Source organism: Callorhinchus milii, unplaced genomic scaffold, assembly GCF_018977255.1.
Source record: "Callorhinchus milii isolate IMCB2004 unplaced genomic scaffold, IMCB_Cmil_1.0 Scaffold8, whole genome shotgun sequence".
Lineage (NCBI taxonomy): Eukaryota > Metazoa > Chordata > Chondrichthyes > Chimaeriformes > Callorhinchidae > Callorhinchus > Callorhinchus milii.
The window spans coordinates 3,241,219-3,263,974 of NW_024704749.1; the positions used below are offsets into that span (position 1 = coordinate 3,241,219).

At 43.4% G+C, this 22,756-nt stretch overlaps 1 protein-coding gene across 2 annotated transcripts in view; it reads right to left on the reverse strand.

Annotated features, from left to right (window-relative positions):
- LOC103188473 (paxillin) overlaps positions 1-13,102 on the reverse strand; it is a 64,842-nt gene extending 51,740 nt beyond the window's left edge. For both annotated transcript variants that reach the window (XM_042337267.1, XM_042337266.1), the window contains exon 1: positions 12,983-13,102. In XM_042337267.1, the coding sequence (XP_042193201.1) occupies positions 12,983-12,995 (13 nt within the window). In that variant the 5' untranslated portion in view covers positions 12,996-13,102. The remainder of the gene's footprint in view (positions 1-12,982) is intronic.
- Positions 13,103-22,756: the final 9,654 nt, after the last annotated feature.

The window sequence follows — 22,756 nt, forward strand, 5'->3', positions numbered from 1 at the left end:
AAGTTAGGATTATTCTCTTTGGAGCAGAGAAGGTTAAGAGGAGACTTAATAGAAGTTTTCCAAATTATGAGGGGATTCGATAGGGCGAACAAAGAGAAACCATTTCCACTGGTGGGTGGGTTGGTAACCCGAGGGCACCGATTTAAAACAGTTGTTAAAAGAAACAGAGGGGAGTTGTTCAGATCTGGAATGCATTACCTAAAAAGGTAGTGGAAGCCGATTTGATAACAGCTTTTAAGAGAGTAGATAATTATTTGGGGAGAAAAAGTTTGCTGGGCTATGGGGTGGTAACGGGGGAGTGGGATTGAACTGGATAGTCTTTTTCAAAGAACCGGCACAGACACGATGGGCCAAATGGCCTCCTTCTGTGCTGTATAATTTTATGATTCTAAGCAGGCTATCTGTCCTGAGCAATGAAAGAAGGGTGGAAAATAGCACCTCTCTGGTGGGAGCAGGCTAACATGTCTCACTGTTCAATATGAAATGGGTGACAGGGTTCCCTTGTCAGTAGAACAGAGCACGTTTGTTAATGTTAATTGTTTCAGCTCAATGAGACATGTAAACAGAAGCACAGCTTTCCGTGGATGAGCAAAGCTATGGGGGTGGAATATTCGAACCTTCAACTTCCCGCATGAATGAGTTTCTGTTTAACTCAACATGCCCTTCCACCCACATGACAGATCTACAATCCAAAGATGTGGACAACCTAGTCAGGCCTCAACATGCAAAGTGATCAACAGAAGTTCCCTCCACACAAACGCACGAGCAATAACGTGGCCATGAATCTGCTATGTACAAGGAGAGTGATCCATCTGCATCGATTCCTCTGCCAATGCCATTCTTCTAGTTCATTGTCAGGAAGCATATAATAATAATAGTAATCCTTGCATTTGACATAGCGCAAGTCTCAAAGCGCTTCACAGTATGTGGAGTCCTGTAGCTCAGTGGTTAGAGCACTCGCTTTGCAAGTGAGAGACCTGAGTTCAATTCCAGGCAGAGGGCGAAACCTTGGGCAAGTTTCCTTACTCCACACACAGCCTAATAATAATCCCTCCAAAACAAAAAACAATAATAAATTGGTCATTTTCAATCCACGACTGTTTGTGGGACATTGCTGTGCGCAATTGGCTGCCGCGTTCGCCCACAAATATACAGTCACTTCACTTTACAGTGTGTTCTGTGAAGCGCTTTGGGACGTCCTCCCGACGTGAAAAGCGCTATATCAAATGCAAGGATTATTATTATAGTGTAAAGTGTAAAGTGAATGGACTGTATATTTGTGGGCGAAGTGCGGCAATGATTCACACAGAATTTCTTTTTGGTTGAAAAACAGTTACGATGGGGAACCTCAGGAGTTGGGGAATCGAACTTGAATCAATCTATTCCATTGCATCTTACATACGAATACAAACTCCTTCCTATGTTAAGTTTTTAATTTTGAAATTGTTTTGAAGGATAGTACTTTGCAGGTTAAAAAAATTAATTTTCCTCATACTTCTTTGAATTCAATCAGATACAGGTCCATTTACGATAATGATATAAATTGCTCATTTCAGGTAAAAAAAACAACTTACCAATGCCTAATTATAAATACAATCTGTAGCAGATTAAAAAGCGGGTGCCAAACACATCAATATTGATCCAGGAATTGCTCTAAAGAATTCTGACACAAATCCAGTCAAAGATTTAGACACTTTTACTACTTATTCATTTATGAAGTACATTCTTTCTGTCATAAGCTACACAATACTAAAACTGACTAAAATACTCATATTTTAGGAGGGAAGTACTAATTGGAACCAAGAACCATTGTAAAAAATTGACTGTAGTAAAGTAAAAGCACTAGGAAATTGGTAAGAAGGAATGATGATGCGATGAATAGGAAATTACAAAAATACAATATTAAGGAAAAATATTAAAGGAATGGAAAAGGAGCAGGGATATAATAATTATTGCATTTGACAGTGCCTAGCACTATATCAAAATGTCTCAAAGCGCTTCAAATGGATTTATTGTAAAGTGTAGTGACTGTATAAGCGCTCCGAGATGTCGTCCGGCATGAAGGGCGCTATATAAATGCAAGTTGTTGTTGTATTTGTAGACAAATGCGGCAACTTACAAATAAGAATAGTTATTCAATGGAAGAGCTAGAATCAACAGCCACAATGCTCAATCTATGTTATAAAATATACTGCTGTAACATTCTGCAATGCTATGAAGCATCTCAATCAGCCAAATAAATATTGATACAAAACCTAGCAAAGTGATGCATTTGCTCAGATCTCTAGCTGTGCAACCCTGGTATGAGCAGTCAGAAAAAGGGGCAGAGTTCAGCACCCCTGCCAATTCACACATCTGTTCCACAAAGACGGAGAAACAACTACCCAGAAGTGTGTTGATACAGTGAGAATAATAGTGTAACAGATATCCCAGATTAGTTGCACAGAGATCGGAGGGAATTATATAGAGAATAATGGACATCTGGAATTAATCACATGACAGCCTCTCACATTCAACATAAAAAAAAAGCAGGTTAAATGTAAAGAGCCCCAGGACCTGTCCTGAACACTATTCACATGTAGGGCCTACTTGTACAAATGGTTGAGGTTCCTATTGGAAACCCCATTAGAACAAGAGGTTAAGTCATCAAATCATATTTCTGGGTGTACAGGTTGACACAAGTACTGACAATCATACCAGCACCTGACAGTGTATTATTATCCAAAATGGCTCCTATGCGCATCAGAAGCAGTGATTACAGGGTAAAACAGGAGAGTATATTCACCATCTACGGCTCTTTTACTTTTAGTCACAGCGTGATATTCAGACAGATTACATGGAATCTATACCACCAAAACAGTCCATTTGGCCCAAGTAGTCTGTGTCGATATTCATACTCTGTGCAAGTCTCCATCCATCCTAAACCCGCTTCCCCCAAACTCTACCCAAATTGCTTTCCCTTAGGTACACATCGAGTGTCCTCTTAAATGCTCTGATACTTTCTGCTACAATCACAGTTTCTGGCACGGATGTCAACATTCTCACCGCTCAATGTGTAAAGGAAGAAGTTTCTCCTAAACTTAGATCTGTTAGTGGCTCTTAGATTGTTGCCCCCTTGTTATGGACTCACCAACAATATTCTCATCTCCAAAAATAAAATAATACCTGTCCAGTCTTTCCTTGTAGTTTTATTCTCCCAGCCCTGGTAACGTCCTAGTAAATCTTCAGTGCATTCTCTTGACCTACCCAATGTCCCTAGTCTCTACAACGTTGTATGTGCATGCAGCAAGGAAACCATCTTAAACATGAGCAAATAGACAGCAAGCCACAAGCCAGACCACTTCTGGTATTGGGAGTATTAGTAGCCACACCAAATAACACAAACTTGGGGTCTGCTAAAATGGACAGTGCTTAACATTTATAGTATTTGGGATGCAGAGTAAGAAAGTACCAAAAAACATCTTTTGGAAAATATCCTAGATTTTACCACTATGTTTTCTTTACACACCACAAAAACCAACCACATTTCCTCCCTCCACTTCCTAGATCTGTCACACCAGCGTTATAGATGAACGGAGAAAGCTCATTTGCACTTAATTTGCTTACATGAGTACTGGTTCTTAGAGACCATCGTCATTGGAAAAAAATATTAAATATTATAAAATGAGTACAGTAGGACTCTGCCAGTGGATGATATTAAAATGACCACAAAGCCTGATCATACACAATCACTCAGTAATGGCTTGTGCACAGGCCAAAGTGCAAGAGCAGGAGGGGAAAGGAGTCAAAACGTTTTCACATTTACATCAATAACTCGAGAAACCAGGGCACACATTAAAAGGGGTACAAAATGAAAGCAAATGTTCTACATAGAACTCTCAAGTGAGGAACAATGAGACTGTGAGGTCTGCACCACACCACATAAGTGGCTAAAGAGAACAGCAGTTGCTGTGCTCTACCATGAAACAAAGATGTGGTTTGGTTCTAGACCACAGCGAAGCATTTTTACTGCAATGCAAAGCTGTGAAAGGATGGGCTGTGTTCTGTATAAAGTAACACTCACTTGGAGCTAGTTTATGGCAAATAGTTGTTAAATTGGCTGGATGAATACAGACAGTCTTTACTCATACAGCCTACTGCCTTTCACACTTCCAAGTGAATACATTATCGTGTATAAGTTACACACGCCTACCATTACATTTTACTAAAGTCCCGATGACAATTCTCAGGTGCGGCAAACAGATTTCCTTTCAATCTCATGCTGCCAAACCATTATTTCTAGGAGACGGAAGAGAGTTTAATTTTGGAAGACATGAAGTACAAAATTCAGAAAGAAAAAAANGGTATCACTAGGCATTAAAGTGAGAAATATTTTGTTCGGCGTGACCCAATTGTACTGCCATTTTTTGTTTATCTTAAACAGGTCTGAGATTTAGGGGTCTGAGGAAGGCTCGGTCCTCCGAGATCTACCCAACGTGAAGGACGCTAATTAAATGCAAGTTGTTAAACAAGGTTAAATTGCGATTGTGATTTCCTTTTAGGAACTTGTACCAGGGAAAAAAGATTATGCAGATGATTCCCATTCAATCAGTGCTGAGCTGGCTGCTCTCATCTGGGACAGAGTCAAGGCCAGTACAATTGGCTTCAGAACCTTTGGCTTAAACAGGAAAAAACAAATCAACCAGGGCTCCTGCTCTCGATTGCTATCCAGTGACTAATGAATACTGTGCATCAAACTTGCTCCCTCCCCTACAGTTAAATACCATCAGCCTGCTGATACTCGTTGTCAAGAGAACAAATAGGGAATACCGACTTATTGAGAAAAAACATAGAACAATCTGTACCGACCGATAGACTGTTCGAGAGAATCAGTCTGATACAGAAGAGGAAGGGTGAAAATAAGAGAACGAAACAAACCACACAAGCGTAGCACAGAGAAGTCCTGTTTTTTCAGGGCAAGATTGGGTCCCCAATCAGCTTTAAAAATCTGCTTTACCTTGGTCATTCTAACCCATTTCTGCCAGTCACAATTCCAATTTTATCTAGACATCAAATACAACAACAAAATTACATTTGTAAAGTGCCTTTCACATCGGGAGGACATCCCAATACCACCATCCACCCATCAGATACAAAATCGCCTCATTCCAATGCTGCCTCAAATCGGGAATCAGCCTGACCCTGCAGCAATTCTGCCGAATTCTTTTGTACAGCGAGTCTCCACACGCTTACTCTAAAAGCCCAGAAGCAAGTGATGTTCCAGTGAGAGAAAGCAACATTCCCAACAAACCAAAGCATCCACTTTAGTCTACAGCATATTTCTTACCGTGTACGTACAAGTTCCTGAAAGGCCCTCACAATCCAATATGGAAAAATTGTAATGCAAGAAAGGTTTCATCCCAGTTCATGGGAAGTTCGCTTCTTTAAAGTGAAACAACAGTTGGGGGCTTTGCAACTGGCCTAAGACCTTGGGCTGATGAGGAGGGGTTTCCTGCTCATAATCACTATTTAGTCCCCTCTGCTGGAAAAAAAAGTACACCATTTACCACAGAAACACTGACTTTCAGGACTTTTGAATGGACACCAAACATAGTCAAGTTTAAAACTGAGCCCATCTCTATTGCATTCAACAGTCAAATCTCTGAATCCAATAATGCAGCTATCCTGACTTGAATACTGAAATTCAAACTCCGTTCCTAGGGATCAGGACCAATGAATTCAAATCTTGGACATGAGGGCGCAGTTTGCTGAATTAGAATTCAAAACTAGCGATGTGCCAAATGTGCCTTGAATCCCAGTATCAGACAAGTTTGCCATGTGTGTGAATGTGTGCATTGTGCGTCTGTATGACTCGTACATATTTGTGGGTGTGGGAATGATCCCTTCCACAGCTCTCAACCTCGACTAACGGTGAACACTGACAGCTGGGAAAGTTTCATATGTCACTCCACCACATTATTCTGACGGAGCTTGAAGGAAATACATTGGCGAGAAAAACAAAGGAATTAGGAGACTGCAAAGTACTTGTTATTAGAAACTATAGCAATTCACTGATAAAGGGACAGGCACTCGTAAGTTAAACCCAGTATTATCCCCAATGCACAATCTGAGGTCCCCAATCCTTCCTTGGCTCTCATCATCTTGCATCTACTACTTTCCAGAATTAGGTAAACAGGTTGCATCCCTTCAGGGAGATGTATTCCACTGCAAACACAGGGAAATTTCAATTCACAGGTGGGCATACAAATATGCTACTCTCAATTTGGTTTGGATGCTTCTAAGCATGGTGATGGGTTTCCGCATGTGTCAGACAGCTGGCTGGTCCAAAAAAGGACCAGATAAAGATTTCACACTGAAGCAAAATATATCTGGTAGCTCTGGTTTTCTATATAATGCAATTCAATTTTTTTTAACCTGCCAATAAAGCCAAAGTTAATTTATGGTTTTTTGCACTTTTGCCAAAACCTTAAAAACATAGAATGAGATTTCCAGGTAATTCCAGTAATAAGTATGCAAACACACATTGGAAACAGAACATAAAATCATGTCTATGGTAAAGGCTCTTCTCAGTAATCGGCAAAAATACAATTTAAATCTAGTTTTAAGTTTTTTTAACTGTGTAAATGAAATATTAAAAATAAGTTCTAGAAATTGGGATAACAGAAGTAGCAAATGTGCTATAAGTTAAACCAAATTTGTGTGCAGTTTTTCCTTTTTTGCATTAATGTATTAGAGTATATTATTGCAAATGATGTGTTAGATATTGTTGAGGGAAATATTAACTATTTTAGCAAATAAAAATAGTAATTTAATTCACTTACAGAATGTTCAAGTTAATAATAGCTCCGAAGCTCTGGTTAAGTTTAGGGTTGTCTCTCACTTAACATTGACAGATGGGGGATAAAATAACAACCGTTTGGTTTATGTCTGTGACTAAACACTGAAAACCATCCAACAGACTATATAAAGTTTGTGCTAGCCAACCTAATAAGAGTAGACAGTTGTAACTGAAGAGCTATGCATAAAATTAGCAACATATATTTTACATTACAGTCCAAGGCTTCTTGCAAAATTATCTTGAAAGTATCACTCTGAATCATTTAAAGAAAAAATGCAGTAATATTGCAAATAAACCTGATTTCATTCAATGCCATTCACTAGATATTGCATTAGATATGGAGCATATTTCTTTTATATCCTTCGGGGGGAGGGGTGTGGGGGCAAACAGGGTCTAAAATAATTCCAAGGTGACATGTTTCGCCATGTAATGTCGGAATTGAGCCAGCCCTCTTTGGTGGACTTGGTAATCCGTTCCTTGAGCCAGATGGGTCCACAGTTCTCCATGGCCCTCCTGACCGCACAGCTCATCCGCAGGACCTGGAAGGACAGACCAGACCAGAGCCCCCCCAACTCCTGTTAATCCTGCAAGCCAAAGCCCTAACGGGTAGAGTGATCCTAGCTGGATGAGCAGTGGGAAAGCTTGCTAGACAGCGATATTGGTGGCAAAATATGCAGTTTTAGCTGGTTAGACCCCAGCAGCAACCTAACACAACCTGCGGTCCCCTCAAGCCTTGGCTCCTGCCAATCTGGCCTAATACTCTCTGGAATTACTTAAGCAGGAAGCGTCCCTCCAGGGAGCGAGTGCGCAATTCCATTCCAACCATTTATCTCTAGAATTTCCATATGTAGGTGGGATGCATGTAATTCTCAGTTTGGTTTGGATACCATGGTATAGCATGGTGAAGGGTTTCTGCATGTGTGAAGAACCTGGCTGACCCTCCAAAAAATTGTATTTTGGAACACATTGTGCAAGTTGATGAAGTGAACGAGCTGGAGGGGATAGTGAGCAAAAACAAATGAGCGGATGGCCCATACTGCAGCCATCACCCTTCGTTGAGTCACAACAGTGTCTTCCCAGGACACAGGGATATTTTCCAATACCACAGCAACCACAATAAATGGTTGTTTTCAGCATGTAGAATCGATCATAGAGGATGAATAGAAGTGACAGCCCTGGCAGGCTCAAGAAGGTGATATTCTATTACATCTATGTGAATGGATGGTTGGAAAGATTACAGAATTTCTACTAACCACAGGGTAGACTGAACTATAGTTGGGAGGAGTGTGGAAAAGTCTCCAGCAGTTCCTAACAGATAGAGATGAAACTGACAACTGCAGATGGGATGGAAGTTTTATACTGCATCATACAGCAAGGGGCAGAAGTGATGAAACATAAAATGCAGATCAAATAAGAATTAAGGGGAACAAGAGGACAAATTCACCTTCCACAAACATAATTACAAAATAAAATATCACAAATAGATCAATCCCAGTACTGAATTGAGAATCAGGAGATGGTCTGGGGTCTAGTTCTCACAGTCAATCTGATGTTTATGGGTAGGAATGTGCACTGAAAGAGTTAAAGTGGACTCATGGCAAAGCTCCAGCCTCTGGAAGGAAATACTGTCCTTCAGCCACTGCCTCCCGACGTCCTGCACACACATATGCAGGACACAGTGACACACCAGTAGATTTTTCTTCTCTAACTCCCTGACTGTGATTGTATCTGACAACATTTTCAATCTCGCCAACTCCCCAATCTCACTGACGTAATCCATAATGTGTTTGAATCTCTCAAGCCCTGGCTTAATGAATTGTGATGTTGTTGAATAAATATTCAATTTTAATCCTTTCAGAGAAGCCAAACAGAGTCTGTAACTCTAAATGTCAACAGTCCAAAATGGGTTTTGAAAGGAATTCACAAATAGAGACAAACGGTTTGTGACAAAAGTGCAGTTTGCACCTCAAATCCAAGACACCTCTCTCTCAATGCGTGAGGACATCTCCACTTAGAGTCCCAAGTTTAATGGATGTATCGATGTTGATAATAACTGGCAGTCTCTACCAATCAAGCTTTACTGTGCACTAGCAGTTGAGCATTAAAATGAACAGTAGTATGATATATTGTGCTTGTTCTGGTGAAAAACAACAATGCATTTAAGGAAGGACCTTTACAATGTGTACAGCATTTTTTTTACTCTTATCTCTATTAACACACACTCTTGAAGCTCATAGCTGTGAGTAATGACCTGGTGCTTTCAGTAACAGGAACTGTTAAGTACTACAACAGATAAAACACATCCTATGGAAATCATGTGGTTAAAGCATTTAAGTGGATTGGGCAATGTTGCTATTAGCCCTTTCTGCATTTTCCCCATTCACAACCAGCCACTGAATACATTGTCCCAAACCACCGCAGTAAATTCCCTGCATATACTGTATTAGTCAACAAACAGTCTGTACCCAGTAGCAGAATTGAATCCAAACTGGAATCAACCACTCATCACCCAAAACAGGGTACAATACTTACCCACTTCAAATCTGCAGTTACTTCCCTTAAAAGTAGGGAACAAATCTTTCAACTGACTTAAAAAGAGTTTACAGCATTGCCATTGGATTAAAAATTGCCATTTCAAACCACCAACCTTAAAGCAAAACTGCTAATCAAAATCAAACTAATAAACAAAGACAGGGAGCTATGATGCCATTATATCTACCTTAATAAGCAATGGCACTTCCATTGACTTTGTCATATTATTACCCTTTTGGTTTGTTTCAACAATAATGTATTAATTTTTTCCTCCCCATTTCTCAGTAGATTTGTAATTTCCTTTTCTTGGAAAAAAACATTCTCTTGGAAACTCTTTTCTCAAAAGTGTTGATAGACATTTGGTTTTCTGTAAAACCTAGGCAGAACTGCTTGTGCTTCCTGTGGAAATTCGCACATGTTCATTCAGCAAGTGAGAAAAAGGGTTGCAGAGAGCTCTGAGTGTATATACAGACATTGTAAATGAAGAGTGGTTCACATTATCTAGCCAGATACAGTCTTTTTTATATAAAGAGTGGAAGGGGCTGTAGCTGTCACTGCAAATGTTTCTGCTATATAAAGAACAGTATCCAGTGCTCATAGAAATCAATCCTCAGGCCATAGACATGTTGATTTCAGTTCCTCATGTCCGTCATAAAAATAGATTGGTGGAAAAAGTCCTTTGTAAATATTCTGCGCCTTTTTTTCTGCATATTACACTATAGAGTAGCTAATATCTGAGGCAGGACAGTTCATACAACAGTTCTCCTGCATGACCTACACCTCACTTTTTCTGCACTAAACAGCTCTCCAGTCTATGCCCCTCTGATGCTACTCTATCCCACATCAGTCTCAGTTCTTGCTGTCCATATCAACATGGCATAATTTGGCACCTCTGTGAACATTTTTTTGTTGAAAAACCTTCATAAAAATCCAGAATACCAAAAGCTATACGGTCTGGTGTAATTTGGGATAAACACGGCTTCAAGGGCCCCTTCACAATAACACCAAGTGAAATCACCAATGCACAGGAACCAAAGATCAGATAAAACACACAGACCGGACGGACACTATGGCTTATTTGGAAGGAAACTCTGGAAGTTGACAAGTAAAATCCAGAGAGGAAACTTCCATTTCTTGGGCAAAAGTCCAGAAATATTTTCTGATAACCTTGTTATCTTAACCCCTCTGGAGACAGGGCGAGTTAATGAAAAACAATACATATATAAAATGCCTGCAAATTCTAATAAAGCCCAGGTCAGTCGCTGTTACAGGACGTTGAGGTTCTTACACGCTAACTCTCGGGAAAACTCCGGATAGCATGCTGGCAAAGTCATTACTGAGTTCAGAACACATAGCTACTCATCAATCAGGGCAGCTTCTCATTACTTCTTGGAAAATGCTGATCAATATGAACATTAACATGGCTTTTGATTGTGGAATATTTTGCTGCTTATTGTTCTATAAAAACATTGATAGGTTATTAATTTGAGCACAGTATAACAACAAAGAAAGATGTATTGTCCGCTCAGTCACATACTGCTCTCTCAAACCCCAGCGGTGTGTTTTTACAATATCTGAGGATAGATGGTCTGTCAGTACATTATTACACTTTGGTTTCTTTTTCCTGGGTTAAATGTTTAACTACAATTATCTGCTCTAATCTTGAAACCACCAGGCAACCCAAGAACGTGTGGTATGTGATAGCAACATACCCAAAGACTAGAGATCAGAATTTTAATCACCACAGCAGATCACACTGAAATATTAAAACAAACACCCTCACTACCCTAAGATAGGGAGCAATAATTTAAGAAATAGATGAATTCCACAATACACGATGCAAAGTACACACATACAAACCAATTTACATTTACACAATGCCTTTCATATTGGGAGGACATCTCAAAGAGCATACATAGTTAATACAACTATGTATGTACAACTTTCCGCTGTCAACGGAATCTGCCAACGCCCAGATTTTTTTTCTCTAAACAGATTGTGAATGATAGCCGCTTAATGCCAGCAAGCATGAATACCTGTTGCATCACTGGGGAATGAATGCATCTTTAAAAGTGATAAACTTTGTTGTAAAGTTTTGTAAATTCCATGAACCCCCAGGAAGCCAAACCTGATGCCCTGTTCCCCACGGATAACTCACTGAAGCTCTACAGTCCACGGATGGTTGATTTTCGCTATTTCCCATGATCATTCCTTTCCCAAGATCAGCTTAGATGAAACTTGTTCTTGCTTCTGACTCACTTGCTAAATAATTGAATCCTTATTCAGTCATTTGGGGGTAACGGATCAACTAACTAGTGCTTTTGATGTTGTTAACACCTGAATAAATAGTTATTTCCTCACCACCTCCGCTTCTCCTCAGGAAAGAATATCAAATCTTCAACACCACAAGGGTATGACCGAATAGTTAAGTCAATTTATGTCAAAAATGCAAGGATTGGTATCATTCACCCATTACCCAGTGGATAGTTAGTTGATCCAATTGCTAATCCAGCATTGTATATTGGCCCACAACATATAGTCAATTCCCCACTTCACAGTGTATTCTGTGAAGCGCTTTGAGACGTCTCGAAGACGTGATAAGGCGCTGTATCAGATCGCAAGGATTAGTATCATTATTACTTGGTGGGCACTGAATCAAACTGTTATTCTCCTACTGCCCCAGGGGCATCGGAACAGAATATTATTCCCCCACTTCCCCTCACCCCCCACATTACCCTGTGGGCAACCAGTGTGCAGTCATCGGACCATTATTGCCTGGCGGGACCCCCCGAGGACCAGTTGTGTCGTTATTCCTCCTTAACGTTACCCTGTGGAATGATGAATAAAACCTTTCCTCTCCCCCTGGACCAACCCAACCGGGAATCCAATCCCGACTGAATAAATGGGGTGGGGGGTGGGGGGGGGGGGGAGAGAGAGCGAAAACTTTGCTGTTTCTTCCCAGGGAGGAGCAGAACCACTTTGTGTGTGAGTTTGTGTGCGAAACAATTCCTAACAAACTCCTTCTCTCCAGAGATTCCCAAACCACCAGCCAAGCCCCCCCCCACCCCCCCCATAAAAAAAAAGGTGTGTGGAAAAAAAAAGTTCCCAACAAACTCCCCTTTTCTCCAGAGATTCCCAAACAAAACGCCCCCCCCCCCCCAATATATAAAAAAAAACTTTCCCAAACTTCAGCAGCGACTCGGGTCATAATCCCTGAAACCCAGTGAGTGAACAAGCGGGAGAGGGGGGGTCTGGGCTGCGGGGGGGGGGAGGCCTGAGGCCCGCGGACACCCCCCCACCCAACCCACCCACCCAACCCGGGGGTCTCCCCCCACACCCACCTCAAAGCCTCTCACAGGCAAACAGCGACCACGCGCTGCTCCCCACCCCCCACACCCCCCCCACCCGCCGCCGCCTTACCCCGGGTTGGCAGCGGCCCGGCCCTCACCGCCAGCGCCGGGCTGTTTCCGGGGCCTGAACTGCGAGCCCCGCGGCCCCGGCAGTGCCCCCTCCCACCCACCCCGGGCCCCCCACCACCGCCCTCCCTCTCTCTCCCCCCCCCCCCACCCACCCACCCACCCGGTGCCGCTCAGCCACGGCGGCGTCACTCACCCAGGTCGTCCATGCCCGGGGCCGCCGTGCGTGTGCGTCTGTCTGTGTGTCTGTGTGAGGAGACGCCGCACAGCCCCACCGCCGCCTCTCTCTCTCCCTCTCTCTCTCCCTCCCTCACGGCGCCGGTCTGAGGCAGCGAGGGGCGGGGCTACCGCAGCATCGCGCGCCTCCGAGCGGGAGCGCGCACTCTCTGGGGGAGGGGGAGGGGGGGGGGAACCGCTGTGTGATACCGGGAGCGCGCATTTGGCTGTTCGAGGCAGCGCGCGCTGACCGCTCGTCACGGGGGCGCGCACTGACTGACTAATGGGGGCGGTGTGCACTGACTGACTGGTGGGGGAGGGGGGCTGCACTGACTGGTGGGGGGAGGGGGGGCTGCACTGACTGGTGGGGGGAGGGGGGGCTGCACTGACTGGTGGGGGAGGGGGGGGGCTGCACTGACTGACTGGTGGGGGGAGGGGGGGGCTGCACTGACTGACCGGTGGTGGGGGGGGGGGCAGCACTGACTGACTGGTGGGGGGAGGGGGGGCTGCACTGACTGACCGGTGGGGGGGGGGGCAGCACTGACTGACTGGTGGGGGAGGGGGGGGGCTGCACTGACTGGTGGGGGGAGGGGGGGCTGCACTGACTGGTGGGGGGAGGGGGGGGCTGCACTGACTGACCGGTGGTGGGGGGGGGGGCAGCACTGACTGACTGGTGGGGGGAGGGGGGGCTGCACTGACTGACCGGTGGTGGGGGGGGGGCAGCACTGACTGACTGGTGGGGGAGGGGGGGCTGCACTGACTGACGGTGGGGGGGGGGCAGCACTGACTGACTGGTGGGGGAGGGGGGGGGCTGCACTGACTGGTGGGGGGAGGGGGGGCTGCACTGACTGGTGGGGGAGGGGGGCTGCACTGACTGACTGGTGGGGGGAGGGGGGGCTGCACTGACTGACCGGTGGGGGGGGGGGGGGGCAGCACTGACTGACTGGTGGGGGAGGGGGGGGCTGCACTGACTGACCGGGGGGGGGGGGGCAGCACTGACTGACTGGTGGGGGGAAGGGGGGGGCTGCACTGACTGACTGGTGGGGGGAGGGGGGGGCTGCACTGACTGACTGGTGGGGGAGTGGGGGCTGCACTGACTGACTGATGGTGGGGGGGCTGCGCTGACTGACTGATGGTGGGGGGGCTGCACTGACTGACTGGTGGAGGGAGGGGGGGCTGCGCTGACTGGTGGGGGGGGGGGGGCTGCGCTGACTGACTGGTGGAGGGAGGGGGGCTGCACTGACTGACGGTGGGGGAGGGGGGGGGCTGCACTGACTGACTGGTGGAGGGAGGGGGGGCTGCACTGACTGACGGTGGGGGGAGGGGGGGGGCTGCACTGACTGACTGGTGGGAGGAGGGGGGGGCTGCACTGACTGACGGTGGGGGGAGGGGGGGCTGCACTGACTGACGGTGGGGGGAGGGGGGGGGCTGCACTGACTGACTGGTGGGAGGAGGGGGGGGCTGCACTGACTGACGGTGGGGGGAGGGGGGGGGCTGCACTGACTGACGGTGGGGGGAGGGGGGGGGCTGCACTGACTGGTGGGGGAGGGGGGGCTGCACTGACTGACTGGTGGGGGGAGGGGGGGGGGCTGCACTGACTGACTGGTGGGGGGAGGGGGGGCTGCACTGACTGACTGGTGGGGGGAGGGGGGGGCTGCGCTGACTGACTGGTGGGGGGAGGGGGGGCTGCACTGACTGACTGGTGGGGGAGGGGGGGCTGCACTGACTGACTGGTGGGGGGAGGGGGGGCTGCGCTGCCAAAAATTAAAAATAAATATTGCAGTTGAGGTACAGATCAGTTATGGTCGAATGGAATGGCGGAACAGGCTCGAGGGGCTGGATGGCCTCCTCCTGTTCCTACACATAGCGGGAGCGCACACTGACTGAGGATTCCCACTGCGGTGGGTGAGGTCGGCGTGAAGACGGAGCAAACCAGACGTGGTTAAGGACCGAATGAGAGTCTCAAAGGATAGCACGGGACTGAGCACGGATGTATGCATTAGGAGCTAATGATAGGTCCGGCGTGGTCACCGGAGTCACGGGAGTAATTAACATGCTCACTAACGATGGCGTGTTGCACGTCTGAGGAAGATAATAATAATAATAATAATCCTTGCATTTGATATAGCGCTTTTCACGTCGGGAGGACGTCCCAAAGCGCTTCACAGAACACACTGTAAAGTGAATTGACTGTATATTTGTGGGCGAACGCGGCAGCCAATTGCGCACAGCAATGTCCCACAAACAGTCATAGATTAAAAATGACCCATTATTTTTTTTTTGGAGGGATTATTATTAGGCTCTGTGTGGAGTAAGGAAACTTGCCCAAGGTTTCGCCCTCTGCCTGGAATTGAACTCGGGTCTCTCACTTGCAAAGCGAGTGCTCTCACCACTGAGCTACAGGACTCCACAGATACTAACAGACATGTACTCGTACGTGCAATAGGCACATGCGCGGTAACAGGATACCATCTCTCCGGAGTATCCACTTTACCAGCCTACCATCACAGCCTCAAACTGCTTTCTAAATGAGTCCGGGGTCCTGGCCTCGACCTCCCTCCCCAGCAACCTCTTCCAGTCACTATTTACCCTCTGAGTAAAGAGAAAATTCCTGTTTTCCGTTCTAAAATTGCTCTTTGCAAAGCTAAACCGATGTCTTGTTCTTCTATCTGGGTACATCCTAAAAGGAAACTTGCTAATTCCTTTCCAGCTTTTCTATCCTATCCTACCTACATAACCTGAATCCTAGCAAGTTGTATTCACTTCCATCATCCTGATTTAGCCATGTCTCTGTGATTCCTATCACATTGTAATTACCAATTGCCTCTAATTCCACCATTTAATTTTGATTGCTTCCAGCTTTTACGTACATACAGTATATAATATTTTACTCCCTTAACTTTCCTGTCTGGTTTCCTGCTCTTGCTATCTGAGACTTTGTGAAATATTTCTGTTCTTGATTTAGATAATTCCCTCCCTTTTTTGGTCTATTTTGTTTTCAACCTTTCCCATCTCTTTCTGATGATCAGCAGGCCTGACCTCCTAATCTCCCATTCCTCTCTTCTCCCTCCCAATCTAGTTTAAATGAAACGCTGCTTTTACGTTTTATGGCAATTTAGTTCCCCTTTTAGTTAAGTGTAAACCATTCTTCCTATAAACGTGTATTAATGTTCTTGAAAAAGTAGCCCATTTATCACCACACTTAATTTCTTCCTGCACACACAATTTTCCTGACTTGAAGTTAATTATCCTGCTCGTTCTTCAACCCTCAGAAAAAATACATGGAGCAACCCAGATACAACCACTTTCTTTGACCCTTTTCTTTAAAACTCCTCATCAACCTTGTAACCATGATATCATTTGTTCCCACATGTGAAACTGATTTACTCCCTCCCCCCTCATGATCTCATCCTTTCCTCCCTTTTATCTCTGGAAAGGAAGCAGCATCCAGCCTTATTCATGTTATCATCTTTCCAAAACTCACTGCCCACATACCTCACTATTAAAACAATGAAAATTGTCAAGACATCTCAAAGATCTTCACAAAATCTGCTGTGAAGTCCCCTGTTGCATTTTTTTAATATATGTTCCAAATACCTCCTGTGTGTTGATATCTCCTCCAGTGCATTCCTCTCAGATTGTATCCCATGCTTTCACTCTCTCCCCTCACATTGGGTTTTATTGTTTGTTTCTCTTACCTCCTACTGGGTCTCAACACTGATCTCATTTTGTTCCCTGTGGGAATCCAATACTATGTACTGGATTGATGTTGCCACAATATAAAAGTATCTGATATTACAATTGCAGCAGTTTTTGCTCCTACAACATTTCTTCAAGTTTTTCTTTTATGTATGCACACACAGTAAAGGCGATATTTGAGCAAGTTTCAGTTTCTTGAACTATTTGGCATTTGGAGCAGACATATTCAGAGACTACTCTAATTTGCCCCCTCCTCTGCTTGGCATAACCCGTAATGTTTGCATATTACATTCTACAGTGAAGTATTTCCTTATACAGTCACTACACTTTACAGTGTATCCTGTGAAGTTCTTTGAGATGTTTCAATGACATGATAAGGCTCTATATCAAATGCAAGGATTATTGTTATACTCAAAGATTCTCGTTTGTTCCAATTCTCCTTCTCTTCTAAATAAGTTTCTTCCTCTCCTTTGTTATTTAACTTCTTGTTAATAAGTTCATTTCTTTAACTGTGAGAAACCTGTTTATCCCAGGCTTACTGTTAGAAGAAAGAGTGTGATTTTGAAATCAGAACATTAATAATCTTAGCGTTTGATATAGTGCCTTTCATTCAGGAGGACGTTTCAAAGCACTTCACGAGATTTATTGTAAAATGTAGTGATTTTGCATTTTGTAAGCAAACGTGGCAGCCAATTTGTCACATAGCCATGTTCCATAAACAGCCGTGAAGTGAATTAACAATTTTTATTTGTTTGTTGGTCAGGACATTAGGTGACACTCCCTCCTCTTTTCAAACAGTACAATCTTTATCATCCACCTAAACAGAAAGCTGGGACCTTGGCTCAACATCTCATCTGAAGCACAGCATTGGACTGTCAGCCTCGATTACACGATTTCAAAGTGAACCTGGAACCTTCTGATTCAGGCATGGTGTGAGGGCTAACAACTGAGCCAGACTGACATCTAAAATCTAAAATGGCTTAGCTACGCTTTAATACAATTAATTGAATTAATTTCCAACAGTATATTTATCCATCTATTTAACCAACTATAAATCCTGCCTAAAAACCTACATCTTCAACCAAGGCTATGGTTACCTCCCTCCTCCTCCCTTGCTCAGTGTCCGACATTGCCGTGTGAGGTGTTCTGAGATATGGGACACACCTACAGGAAGGGTGCTATATAAATGGTTGTTGTTGTTGTATGGTGCTATACTAACAACCTATGAAGCTTTCTTTTCTGATTTCAGATAATTCATAGTTCTTTGCCCATATGCTATTTCCCCCAGTCTGTTCAGTGCAAACACCATACAATTTTATGATCACTAACTTTACTGTTAGTTTACGGTCTACTTTTTAATTGAGTTTACACTTCACGTTAGATTGTTAGCTACAGACTAGTACATATACTTATCCCAGAAGATTTAGTTGTTATTTACCACTTCAGCCAGACATTTTGTATGTTGTTTCTCAGAGCTCAGAAAGCTTATCTCTCACCAGCACAGGATGTAGTCACATTCGTATTGTTTGGGTCAGCTGTTGGTGTCCTGCCCATTAAACTTCCTCTTTGCTTTACAGGTTTGTAACGTTGTGGTTAAGGTAGTGCTAACTTTGAGCTACGGGTTTCGAATTCTGGTAGAGGATGCAACCCATACAGCCGTGATCTTTTGTACATACTTTATGCAAAATAGCCCACATCCTCATGCATACAAAACTTTACATGCTCAATAACTTTGCCAGGCTTCACTGGCTCACCATCACTGATAAATCCTTTCACACCCTTGCACCTCCCTAAGGTGCTATATGAACAACTCTTTAGCCTCACTCTTCTGCTCAGCTCCCCAGTTCAGCAAACCCTGTTGAGGGTTCCCTGACAACAACAAATAATAATAATAATAATAATCCTTGCATTTGATATAGCGCTTTTCACGTCGGGAGGACGTCCCAAAGCGCTTCACAGAACACACTGTAAAGTGTTGACTGTATAGTTGTGGACGAACGTGGCAGCCAATTGTGCACAGCAATGTCCCACAAACAGTTGTAGATTGAAAATGACCAATTTATTATTGTTTTTAGTTTTTTTTGAAGGGATTATTATTAGGCGTGTGGAGTAAGGAAACTTGCCCAATGTTTCGCCCTCTGCGTGGAATTGAACTCAGATCTCTCGCTTGCAAAGCGAGTGCTCTGACCACTGAGCTATAGGACTCCAAATTACATATGTATAGTGCCTTTCATGTCAGAAAGACGTCCCAAGACGCTGAACAGTCAGGGATCTGCACCCCACTCTGCCATTATCAGTGGCTTCACCCATTCTATGTTGATCTTCAAAACCCCTTACCTTTTCAACACAGCCTATACTGCCACCCCCACCCCCGCCGCCCAACACAACAAAACATTGCTCTAGAAAAATGCAAGTTGTTATATGTATACATAGCAATCCGGCTGTGCTCCTCTATATTCAAGATCGTTAAAATATCAGCCAACATATCTCCCTTCATGTCCACAAATCAACCCTTCATTCCAATACACAATTCCTCTGTCAGTTTCAGCTGTTGAAGGCGATTTACCATCTAAGCAAGTCAAGAAGTGTTCCGGTAGGGCAAATTTATCATTCTGATTTTCTATTCCCCAATTCAAAGTTATGCTGCTGTAATATGTTTTTTTCTATTTCCATTTTAGCAGCTTAAAGGCACTGTCTTCTATTTGAACGTATTGATTTCATATTGTCCCCTTCAGCAGCCAATGCCATTCACAAAGAGAGGGGGTTTGGATCAGGTTCACTTTCTGCTGCTGAATCCTAGGAAACTGTATCTATTGATGTGCCCTTGTCACCAATGCAGCAAAATCTGCTGTGTGAATGTAAACTTGGCTGATGTCTGCCTAAACACTTGGAAACAATCAGAAGCATAACAGCCATTGATTGCAAATGAATTGTTACCAGCAAAGCGTGTGCAATGACAGTATTTATTTGCAGATCACTACACATTATAAGATAGGTCATTCAGGTCTTGTCTGGTGAGTATAAAGCATCCTAGGCAACATCTTGGCCCAGTTAATAGCAATCTCACTTCTGGGTCAGTAAATTTGTGGGCTCAAGCCCTAAATTGGGACTCAAGCATACAATTCAGGCAGACATTCCAACACAGTACAGTGTTGGAGGAGGGCTGCATTATCAGAGATGCTGTCCTTTCAATGAGACGTGAAACAGAGGTCCTATCTGCTTGTTCGGGTGCATGTTAAACAACCTGTCACACTATTTGAAAAAGGGAGATTCTGCCCATGTCCTGGCCAACAATCCCCAGATAAGATTGGTCATTCATTTCACAGCTGTTTGTGGGACATTGCTGTGTCAAATTGGTTGCCACGCTTGCCCCCCCCCCAAATACACAGTCACTACATTTCACAGTAAAATATTGTGAAGCACTTTGAGACATTTCAATGACATGATAAGAAGCTATATCAAAGGCAAGGATTATTATAAATTAATTATTAATATATTACAGACACCAGTGCACAAACATTCTCTCAAAGTGCTTTGGGCTCCAGTGAGCAAGTTTATAGAGGTTGAGCATCATTTAGATCAATTTTTATTTGGGCTATAGACAGGCATTAATTAACACTCATTAGTTATGGAAAATTTCACAGGTTGGCAGATTCAATCTGCTGAGGCTCTCAATTATGTTGATGTGTGAAATTTAGCTTGTGTGTAATGTGGCAAACTGGCAAACTAGTGCTAAATATGATACTGGCACAATTACTCCTAATTTGTGGGCAAAAGTTCAGCACCCTAATATCTTTACTAAAATCGCTAACAAAATTGGACATTCCGGGGCATGCCTGACAATGAAAATACCACACAGACCTGGATTTTGATATTCGTATTTGCATTGGACTGAGATAAACAACTTTTTCTTGATAAATTCAGGTGTAGTATGTTTTTCATCAGTTTGATATGCCCATTCGTACTGTTGGACAGAGATAACAATGGATAATTAACTTTAATTTGCATTAATCATTAATTATTATCATTATTTAAAAGCAGACAGTCCTCAGTTACAATTGAAGTTGAACCCAATGTTTCCAGTGCCTTGTGAAAGTGCTTTCAGAATCAGATCAACACTGATGTTTTGTTTGCAATTTATTGGAGAATCAAACCATATATTATTTTCACCCTTGTCCTAGAGTCCTGCCCCAACTCAGTCAGCCAGAGCAATGAGGCCACTGTATGTTCTGCTTGCTGGTGGTCACCAGGAAGTGGTTTACTGAACCACAGAATGACTACCATTCTAGGGTTTCCTCTAGTATATCGTAGCTGCCCACAGCAATATAACTGGAATCAGGAGCTCGGTAACTTAGAGAACTGTTTCAGCTGTTGAAGGCGATTTACCATCTAAGCAAGTCAAGAAGTGTTCCGGTAAGGCAAATTCATCATTCTGATTTTCTGTTCAACCTCAGTTCAACCTTGTGCTGCTGTAATATGTTTTTTTCTCTTTCCATTTTAGTGGCTTAAAGGCACCGTCTTCTATTTGAACATATGGATTTCATATTTTGCCCTTCAGTCAATGCCATTCACAAAGAGAGGGTTTGGATCAGGTTCACATTCTGCTGCTGAATCCTATGAAATTGTATATATTGATGGCCCTTGTCACCAACGCAGAAAACTCTACTGTGTGAATGTAAACGTAATGTAAAATTAATCATTAGTTAGTATTATTTAAAAGCAAACAGTCCTCAGTTACAGTTGAAGTTGAACCCAATGTTTTTGGTACCTTGCGAAAGTGCATTCAGATCAACACTGATGTTTTGTTTGCAATTTATCTCACTACAAAGGGATTGCACCAATATGGTTAATAATAATAATAATCCTTGCATTTGATATAGCGCTTTTCACGTCTTCTGGACTTCTCAAAGTGCTTCACAGAATATGCTGTAAAGTGAATTGACTCTATATTTGTGGGCGAACGCGACAGCCAATTGCGCACAGCAATGTCCCACAAACAGTCGTGGATTGAAAATGACCAATTTATTATTGTTTTGCTTTGGAGGGAGTAAGGAAACTTGCCCAAGGTTTCGCCCTGCCGGGAATTAACCCAGGTGTCTCGCTTGCAAGGCGAGTGCTCTAACCACTGAGCTACAGTTAGACTAGACGAATATGGAATTAATCTTGCTTTTGTTAACTTGACTCTTTAGGGAATTCTAATAATCCTCAAGCCATTTTACCCTTTTGTTTTCCATTTTTAACATCTATTTTATCAAAACGTTCTTAGTTCTGACATAGCACAAGCACATAGCAAAACAAAATTCATTAGCACCAACTTTAGAACAATCCAGTGTGAATCTTTTCACTATCTGTGCAGCCCATTCTCACCTGCTTAATCATCAATTTCTGCTGCCAATTTCTACCAAAACAATTAAATGATAACTGTATTCTAAGCTCTGTGTAACTCATAATTTGTTTCATTGAGCTCATTTGGGGAACTGATGTCTGCAATGACATTGCTGTTGCTGTTCTGTTATCAACTTCCCTCTCCCCCGCAAAAAAGACAGACTTTGAGTCTGTTAGAAGTTTACATCAAAGCATTGCTTCCTGCAGCTATATCAAGTGGAGGAAAAGTCAAAGTTAACTGAGGATCACATTTAGAGTTATTAAAAAAAATCCGTCATAAATCAACTCAAAACATTGAACATCTAGGGGGACATTTGGTACAAATGAGATACGCCCTGGTATCCCCAAGGAAATAAGTTCAGAAATAAGAGAGCCTTGGGTTAACATGTCCAAGTGCTCTATAAATAAGACGACTTGCAACTGGCTCATGTGATCCTGAGAGTCAAAAAAAGAACATGAGACATGAACCAGAAAATTATAGACTTGTTAGTCAGCATCGGGAATCTGGAAAGTGAACATTTTATGGGACATGGTCAACATCTCTGTAAATAGAATTCCTTGCATTAAGCAAGGGATTATGCACAACTATTTGAAATTCTTTGAGGTTATGAACAAGCAAATTCTTATGTTCTTATGAACAATATTCAGTGGGTGTGTACTTGGATATCTA